Source organism: Aphelocoma coerulescens, chromosome 12 (assembly GCF_041296385.1).
Source record: "Aphelocoma coerulescens isolate FSJ_1873_10779 chromosome 12, UR_Acoe_1.0, whole genome shotgun sequence".
NCBI lineage: Eukaryota > Metazoa > Chordata > Aves > Passeriformes > Corvidae > Aphelocoma > Aphelocoma coerulescens.
Window position 1 is genome coordinate 15814207 of NC_091026.1, and position 9900 is coordinate 15824106.

At 51.8% G+C, this 9900-nt stretch overlaps 1 protein-coding gene across 1 annotated transcript in view; it reads right to left on the reverse strand.

Annotated features, from left to right (window-relative positions):
- Positions 1 to 8788, reverse strand: part of LRIG1 (leucine rich repeats and immunoglobulin like domains 1) — a 92245-nt gene extending 83457 nt beyond the window's left edge. Inside the window, 4 exon segments of the mRNA XM_069028419.1 lie at positions 8251 to 8479; positions 8482 to 8558; positions 8560 to 8683; positions 8686 to 8788. Of these exon segments, the coding sequence (XP_068884520.1) occupies positions 8251 to 8479; positions 8482 to 8558; positions 8560 to 8683; positions 8686 to 8788 (533 nt within the window).
- Positions 8789 to 9900: the final 1112 nt, after the last annotated feature.

A 9900-nucleotide genomic window follows, 5' to 3' on the forward strand; every position in this document is an offset into this window, starting at 1 on the left:
AGCACTGCAGTTATAAATGCAACTACTACAAATCAATGTCCAGCAAACCTGTCACCTCCAACTGAGTATCTTCCACCAGTTCAACCCCAGCACCTATCTGCACCAGGGATCAGCCAAACACTGCCACACATGCTGCATGCACTGCCCTGCTGGACAGCCATCACTTCTTAGGAGTATTTTTTATATGACAGATAACATTGAAAACTTGTGTTTATATTGGCATGCAGCAGGCTAAAACACACTAAAAGTGAAGTTATAAAGCAGCCTGAATACCAGCTAGGCAAAATATATTTGGACCTTGCAGGTCAGTATTTTGGAGAGAGGCCCATGAGTAGCTGGTGTTGATGGTAAATTCTCCAGAGCAGAGGTGTATTCACAGCATTGAAAGACAACAGGGTTCCATCCTGGCAAGTGCCCATCCCAAAATCACAAGCTTCGGGCAACCAGAGAAACATGTAAGTGGTGAGGATGAATCCCTGTCCCTGTGTGCGGGCAAGTGGGAAACAGCACTGCCCAGACTTGGCATTCTGAATTTCTCATTTCCTCCTTACACCTGAGGGTTTGTCTGCCTTCCTGTAGGGAGCAAAAAAACCTAAAAGTTGGAGGAGGTGGTCTAGGAAAAAGCATTTCAGTTCAAGATTTCACAGCCAAATTTCCACTGAACTCAAGAGGGTGTGTTCTCTAATCTGAAAGGATTCATCTAAAAAACAGGCACCTTCAAAGGAGAAATGTTTGCAATATGCAACTGAGTATAGTTGAGTAGGATTTACAAGAATTACATTTAAGACTGCACCTCTGCCAATTTCAAAAAATAATGAGACTGTCCCAGCAGGTCCAAAAAAGACACCAAAGGAAAATTCACAGAAGTTACTGCCCCATTATGAGCAGCAATATCGACACTACCCAAACCCTGCCTCCCACCCTGGAAAAAAAAGACAAAATAAGACAAATTCCCTTGCACATAAAATCTTTATCTCCAAAACAAAGCTTTAGGCAGCTAATGCATTTTTAAATGCAACTTGTGTATAACATTTTAAGAATCTGTAGCTCTACATCAAATTGTTCAGTTGTTAAGTCTCCTATACTTTTCCTCCTGAAATCCCCACAAAGCCACTCTGGGAAGCTACAAAAATGCTATGGCAGGTGCACATAACGAACCATCCTGTTTGCACATCCAGCATGGTTAATAAAAACTACACAGATGGCTGCACTTTGAGACCCTTCCTTCAGTTCTTACTCAAACTGCAAATGGACCCATGTGGAAGTGAACCATGCTCCTGGAACTGGACGTGACACGTCATCAGGTCTTGAGAGGTGTCCCTAAAATAGCAGGCCCTGCTTCTAGACATCTCCAAAATTATATGGTTGTGGCCTGAGAGACAACGTGCTGAAAACATAATGAGGGAGTGTAACATATTACATATGTTGTGGTCCTGCTCTGAAGCCAGAGGAGGCTGGGGTTGTAGGACTTAGGCTGCAGCACAGGACTTGGTTAACTATTAATGGATGACTCAGCTACAATAATAATAGGTATTTCATGTCGTGCATTAGCACAACGGCACCCCAGTCCTTGACTTAGGCCTCTGTGCATGCTAGGAAAAAAACAATATATTGTAGTACATCATTTAATAGCTGGATGTACCAGGAAACAGGTTTGCAGTTCCTGCACACCCTGGAGCCTCATACTCTGCTTCTTTCTTCACATGCACTGAAAACCAGCAAGGGACCTCAGAAGAGAGCTCTCAGGGGGTGCGCAGGTTTGCATGAAACCACAACACAGGCCCAGGGGCTTTATTTATTGTTATTCACCAAAGCTAACAACTTCTATGTTAAATCACTCCCCTCATCCTGCAAGAGGTGCTAATTCCTGCCCAGCCCAGGTCCTGCAGAGCTGATCAACCTGAAGCCTGGATTTTCCACAGATGGCTCTTCTAAGCAACATTAGTCTAAATTATCTCTGCTGCATTCATCCACATGATCCCATCCAGCTCCACACTGCAAGACAAGGGAGTCACACTGGGTGATTAGGTTAGCAGCACAAAATGATTGTGTTAAAAGCTGATGAGCTGAGCTAACTCAATCCAAGGTGTCTGGCAGGGCAGCCAATGAGATCAATTAAAAGCCCTGCAGCCCTAATTGAGAGTTTCTGGGTGCGGCTGACATACCAGCCAGGGCCAACACACAAATCAGGGACAATACACAAGTTCTGAGCAGAGCTGGCTACTGAGGAATGAGAGCCATCATCCCAATTTGCAGCCACTCAAACTTCAAGACAAAACCTGAACCCCTCTTCGAGGGATCAAAGCCCTCCAAACCCAAAGGCAGGCAGTGCTTGGGCATGCCCAGGGTGACACTCAGCAATTCCCAGCTGCCCTGCTGGGAGACTGGTGGGAGATGCACGTATATTCGTGAGCACCTGGGCTCATGAAGCGGTTCAGGAGGGCATTTTAGGGACAATTCTTGGGGGATTTGCCTCAACATGAAACCACCTTGAGCCCTTCCAGCAGCTCTTCTGAAGCTGCAGTCTGGGAGCATCCTTCCAGTGCTCCCGGACTTCCCTGCATCAGGTGAGGTTCACACACCAAATAAAGCCCCATTTCGAAGAACTTCTACATCTGCCTAAATCCCCATCAGAGACAGGACTCCAGCAGCAGCTTAAGCAGGGAAGTGAAATCTCACCCATGCTGGAGAAAGCATTTAAGTACCTGAAATGCTTTGTTTAAGTGTCTGGGGTCCCAGACGTGTTACGTGTTCCGTCTACCACCTTTAGCTTCTTGATGCCAACAAGTGAAGGGATAAGACAGTCAGCCTCGCATTGGCTCCTTAAATTCCAAGCAGGAAATCCTGCAAAGCTCAGCCACCCCCAAACCTTACATCCAGAAAACTGTAGAGCACTTTGCACAAGCAAAGAAAAAAAAACATTAAGCTGTACCTAACACATAATAGTTGATTTTTCTAGAGAACACTTGATGGTGTGTTAGTTTCTTTTCAACTGCCTACTGAGACGCTGGTTCCCCTTCCCTGGGAATTTTCCCTCTGCAGCTCCTCCTCCCCCAGCTCCCAGACCATCCATTCTCCCCTTTTCAAACTGCACCCATTGTAAATGGCACTGAATATTAACACAGCCCATTGAGCACTTGCATCTTTTGTATGGGACCCCTGCGTTTCAAATTGCAGTCACTGTAGAGAGGAAAAGTCTCAAAGTGATTAAATGCCATGAAGTTTCTCAAAAGGGGAGAGGAATATGCAGAGGAGACTGAGGGGGTCCTAGAGCCTTTCACTAGAAGCCAGGGGCTTCTGTGAGAGCCAGAAGGGCTTCTTAAGTGGGGGTATTTTATCCTTTGTTATCAATCTCGTATTTACTTTTAATCCTAGTCTGATGAGCCAATTTCTGCCCCGGCTGTGGCTCAGTGAGGGGGGGAGATGAGAAGCTCAGACAGCAGATGCAAGATGCAGAGGGTTCGCTGTTAACTGCTGCCCTCCTGTAGGAACTGATAAATAAATACTGCGGCATGCTGAGGGTGGTCAGCAAATCCACCGACACATGTTCACACAGGAAGGGTGGATTTACTTGCAAGCACATGTATTTATTTGTGCTTAAGCAGCAGGCCCGGAGAGGCACTGCTTTGCAAGGAGGGGCTCTGCTGTTACCCACCGGGGCCAAGCTCCAGCGCAGGAAGTGCAATCCCGCAGGGTCCAGAGCCATCCTGCAGCCCTGAGGCTGGGCACTATCCGGAGCAGGGCCACTGGCAAGGACAATGCTCCGGGAAGCATCAGATCTATGTGTCACTGCAAGCCATGCAGGAGTTCTTTCACAAGCACCACCAGCTCCCAGCACTGTCCCACCTGAGCAGGAAAACCTCCTTGGAGCACCACCCAGCAGGGAACCACTGGCTTCGCAGGATGTCTTTGGGTTTCCACTGTTGCCCCAGGAGGAGGGAGAGGGACCAGCCACCTGCACCGATCCACATCCCTTTCCCGAGCCATCCTTCCAAGCGCTGCAGCCCATCCCCGGGCAGCCGGCACACGCTGAGAGCTCCGCAGCTGCGCGGGGCCAGGAGCCCAGGGTGACCATTACTTAATCTTTGTTCCATTATTTCAGCAGGCCTGGAAGCAGGACATGCAGGAGAGGTGGTGCCAGAAGCACTCCCCCCTCCCAGCACTGTCAGCAGGAGAGTCCCCCACACCACCTCCTCTTCCAGCATCTGCAGGAGCAGACTTACTCCAGAGCCCAAGAACAAGTAATGCCCTTCTCCCAAAGGATCCCATGCAACCAGCATCAGCACAGCCCCATACCAAGCAACCAAAGAAGCTACCCTCACACGTGAAAGCAAAGCAACAAGACCTGATACACGAAAACCCCAGTTTAGCATGAAATTTCAGTTTATAGGCAATTTTGAACATTCAGCTTCATTGCTTTGGACAAAATCTTTTTATATACACACTTGAGCACAGCAAGAGACTGCTCCCGACTTCTAGTTCAAATGCACTTCCAGGCCCTGAAACCACTGACAGGCACCCACAGGACTTTAAAAAGCATTCAGACACTGCCCTGATCTCTCCAGAGAGCAGCAGCACCGTGCAAAGAGCCAACCCGCACGCAGCTGGTGCCTCGGGGCAACTTATCCACATAGCCAAACCCTGGAGCCTTCCTGAGAAACAGAGAGCAGCTCTTAGCCTAGCTCTCCTGGGTACTTGAGGATGCTGCTTTTTCCCAGACGTGCCAGGCACATGCACACTGACCCAGAGGCAGAAGGGTCCATGCATGGATGGTCAGTATGCCCCAAACATCCCCTACTCATTTGGGTCAGATATGCACAATACAGCTGTTTAAAATTAAAACTTTCTTTCCTGCAGACCATGCTAGCAATGAATTAGCTATCCAACCATAGCCACATGGCCCCTAAATCTTCTCACCAAAAATCTGTACCTAAAATACTATTGCTTTATCACTAAATAGGAAAGGAAAAAAGCCCTCAATCATACATGATACCTAAAGGAAATCTCTCTTCTGTTGCTCCTCAAAAATCAAGATTCATGGTGAGAAAAAAGCAGAGGATGGCCACATCAACAATGCTGGAGCCCTGGCTTTTTCGGGGCACAAAGCATTCTGTACTTCAGCTTAGCCCTAAACTTTATGCCACACTTAACACTCTATTGTAAAAACAAACTTCAGACTTAAACACCACAACACACGAAACACCTCCAGCAGCTTCAAAGGGAGGGACTGCAAAGGAGCTCTGTGCACATCAGCTGCCCAGCAGAGTTTGATTCTCCCGGCTTCCCCCACGGAGCAGGAACCCTCCCCAGCTGCAGGTGGGTGCTGGTGCAAGGACAGGATGGGTCATGGCAGCGTTACAACGTGCCCTGTGCAGCAAGTCAAGAACACTTATATAACTGCTACACAGTGCTGAACTGCCTGCTGCTTTTAAGAAAAACAAAACAAAACCAAAAAAACCCAAAAAACATCCATGCCACGCTACATCAAATGTGAGCGACTCCAGCCCCTCTGCGTATCAGCTATTCCCTCTGAAAGCTTGGGAGAAAAATTACAGCTCCGAGCTCTGCTGCCAGCAGAGAAATAACAATAGTTTCAAAAAGCCCCAGTGCTTTTCCTCGGTACTGATAGTCCTGTTGACAAAATACGCGGCGTGATTAAGTCTGTTCCAGAACCCTCCGCGGCTGCCGAGCCGCATTTCCAACCCGACAAACAAAAGCTTTATCTCCAACACACTGAAAACCGATTCCAAGCACTGCCTCAGCATTGTGGCTCTCGTTAGGAATAAAGATAAACTGCTAAGGAGGGATTGTTCAATAGCGCCTTAATGAAGTTAAAGCACTGCCACCAGAGTCACTGGAAACTGCATTTATCTCGTCTCCTATTAGTGATCGAACATGCCCAAGCTTATCACCCCGGGGAGCAGACACCTCCGGCGGGACACAGCCTGCCCAGAAGGGACGGAGAGGAGGGATGCACAGCTCCAGCATCGCCTGTCTCTCCCCAGTTTACGGCTGGAGAACCCGCACCCCCTGGGCAGCACTCCCGCATCTGCCATGGACCACTGCAAACCTTCACGTTTGCCTTCTTTTTCTTTAAAAGGGCACGTTAAAAAAAATAAAAACAACAAAAAAATCCAAGAAGCATCAGAGATACCGGCACAGAAGTAAGTTTTTTCTAGCACGTGGTGCTTTTATACAGGACATTAAACCACTAAAAAAGTGTATTATCAACTCTCTGCACAAAAAAAAAAATGAACGCTTATGATCCCACCAAGCCTGAAAAACATGCTACACCCCTGTGTTCATAAACTGAAATAGGTAACTTTAGGCAATAGTTAGTAATTATAAACAGTATTGCTTTAAAAACAAAATATTTGCAACAGCTTCAGCGTCTTCTTTTTATAGTAGCTGTGCAGAAAGGAAGAAGCCTTAATGTTGCATTTTCAGATACAAAAGCCACCATTTAAACCAATTCTTTGGTTAGTTTGTAACATACAACATTACAAACTGTATTCTAAGCGTCTAAAAGATCAGTCCACAGGTCCATAGCAGAAGATTTACACGTGCTGTGACTTCACCAATAAAATTTAAACTCAACACAAGACACCCCAAAACCTGCTCCATTTGAAAAAGACACTCCCGGGGTATTAGCACTCCGGAAAAGACCACAATAAATTTGTTCTGTCTGGGCTATTAACGCACTTCCTTGCCCGAGCAAAGATACGCTGTCCTGTTTTAAGAGGTGCATGGGAATGCTGGAATTATTACAAGCTTGCTCTGAAAGGTGATGGAAGGATCCTTCAGAACAACTCAGCAACAGGTGAATGGGATGAGTCAGGGCTTTAATGCAGAGGGCACACGTTCCTCTCAATATGACACATGATAATGTCACATAAAACAAGGCATTTCTGCAGCCAAAAGCAAATACCACCAGGAGAACCTGACAAACCTCTAATAATTCTTCTTAATAAGGAGCTGGATGATCTCCAGCAACATTTCAGTGTCCATCCTCTCTGCTGGCAGAGCTGAGGAGTATCTATTACAACCAGGCGTTTTAGAGATTCAGTAATATATAAATCTATTCAAACAGCAGAAAGGCCCCGAACAGAAGCGCTGTTTCCCAACTCTTCCCTTCTGGATCCTGATTTCCTCAAATTAATTAATAGTTGAGGGCACTTATTTTTACAAGTTTGTGATTGCACACACATACTCTCAGTGCTCCTGGACTGTTAAACGACTCGAACTGTCAATGCTGAGCACACTTTTTCCCCCAGATCTCCTGAGCTTCAAGTGTCTGACGTTTAATTCCAGCTCTGACCAGCCCAGAGCAGCGGTCACACAACCGGAGCAGACCCGCTGCCCTGCCCGGGAAATGGCAGTGACACCGTCCTGCGCCTGGACACGAACCTGAGCGCTTTAAAACACCCTTCTAGGGATAAAAAACATCCCACGGTGCTGCAGCAACCACCAGGTGCCGGGCTCTAAGCTCAGCTGCCGCCCAGGACATACGATACACCGCAGCCTTATAACTTCCCTAGACACGCAAGTATTGAGGGAGCGCAGCCAGCCGCGCCGCTTTACTGGAAAACACCTGGATTTTACTGAAATTCCCCAGAAGCCCTCAACTCCCTTTCGATCCCTCGAACTTCACAGCCTAAAAAGTTGGCAGCACTAAAAGCGAGAAGGGCGGGCGCGGCCGCAGCGCTGGGGTTCGGGCACCCGGGCGCGCCCCGCTCCGCCGCTCCGGGACGGCGCGGATGGACGGACGGACAGATGGACGGGTGGACAATGTCCTAATAAGGATTCGGAAGCCCAAGCTAGCCGTTATCTCCAGCAGATCCCATCGCTGAGAGGCCAAACCCGCTCCCGGCTCCCTTTTCTCCGGGAGACCCGGAGGCCAGCCCCGCACGGGACCGGGATACGGGGAGCCCCGAGCTCGCACTTCTCACCCGGGACCGGCATCGCACCCGACGCCTCCATCACCCCCGTCCCCGCGCCGGGTGGGCGCCAGAGGGGACACCGGATCACGGGGCAAGCTTCGCACGGCGCAGCCCAGCAAGGCGCTAGCGGCCGCTTCGCTTACATAAACAAACCGGAGTTTCGCGGGGATTTTTGTTTAAAAGTTTTCCCGTTGTTGACAACAAGCCAAAGAGCGGTGGTTTGGCTGCCCAGACCCCTCGCCTCGCCCTCGGTCCGTCCCCGCGGGTCCCCCCTGCCGCTCGCCGCCCGCGGAGCCCCCCCGGTACTCACACGTGCCGCGGCCAGCGGGGCAGGTCCCGGGGCAGGGCGGGCAGCGCCAGCCCGCCGCAGCCCAGCGTGTCCCCGCCGCAGGCGCAGCCCGCGGGGCAGCCGGCAGCGGCCGAGCCCAGCAGCCCCAGCAGCAGCAGCGCCGCCGCCGCCCGTGACGGCAGCGCCATTTTGTATCCGGCACCGGGGAACGTCCGCGGCGGGAGGAGGCGGCAGGAGCGCTCACGCCGCAGGCGCTCAGCGCCGCTCCGCCGCCCGCAGCATCGCCTCGGCCGCCGGCCCCGCTGGGCGCTACGGCACCGGCATCCACCGGGCACTGCCGGGCGGGTCGAGTCCGCGTCCCCGCCGCGGGAAGCGCCTCCTGCTGCTCCTCCTGCTTCGCGCCGCACGGCTCGGGCTCGGCGGGCGCCGGCCGGTCCCGGTGCGCTCCCGCGGGGTCAGACCCGCCGCCGCTGCCGCCCGCCCCGAGCGCCGCTCGCCGCGGACCCACGTTGGCGACACCGCAACATGTAGCCGCGCCGCCCCCCGCGCGCCCGCCCATTGGCTGCCGGGCGGCCCCCGCCGCGCCGCCATTGGGCAGGAGCCCCCCCTGCGCGGCGCCGCGGCGTCCCATTGGCCTCTGCGGCCCGTCAATCACGGCCGCCGGGGCCCGCCCCCCTTTCCCACTCCAGGTGTGAACGCGGGCGGCCGCTGCCCCCCCCGCGCTGCCCCGCTTAAAGGGGCCGCGCCCGGCGCTCGCTCCCCGCGCACCAAAACCCTCCCTCCCGTAAATCTGGACAATCTGCTGGAACACCAGGGCCTGAGGGCATCCCTGCACCCCGGGGTGTCCTTCTCCGGTCCCACGAAACGGCCGTGGGACTGCACTCCACAGGGACACGCGTGTCCCGCCACGCCCCCGTGGCAGGAGCGGATCAGGTATTCACGCGTGTTCCAGACCACACCTAAGCAGAGGCTGCACTTCCCAAATGTACTCTTACGCGTGGAAGCCCAGCAGACGGCAGATGTAGAGGAGCAGCCAGCCCAAAGCGGGTCGAAGCGTGACTCACCAGGGAGCTGCACCGAGAGCATTACGGGCACAACTCATTTTAGAGCAGCGATGCGCTCTGAGGACTCGATTTAGAGGCTGCTCCCGAGCTCAGTGGAGAGCATCCAACTGGCTTTGGTCAAGTTTGGATGTGGCCCAACACAGCATTTAGGGGAGGAAGCTCACGGAGTGTTCACCCACGGCAGGCGGGAGTGTGATTTAACCCCTTACAGCCGGAGTTGCGTGGGGAGAAGGGGGATATTTTAGGGAAAGAAACACATATCGCAGCCCAATCCTGCTTCCACTACCTTCGATTAAATTTGCAACCTTCTACTGCAGATTCCTCCTCAGTGCAGGGACAGAGCCGTATTTCCTTCCTGTAACAGAACAGGGCATTGCACTGCAGGATGCTTCAATCATGCTGCTCATCATATGTATCTCTTGCCATAAAACAGCCTGCACAAGGGCAATGGCATTTCAGGCTGCCCAGAGTGGGACCCAAAGAGAGTCCATTCCAAAGCCTCAGTGTCTCTCCTCCATGCAGAATGTGGAGTTTGGGCAGCCTCACAAGTCTCACGAGGAGGATGAAGGCACAGCTGTTCTCCATGCCCATGTGTAAGAACCAGCAG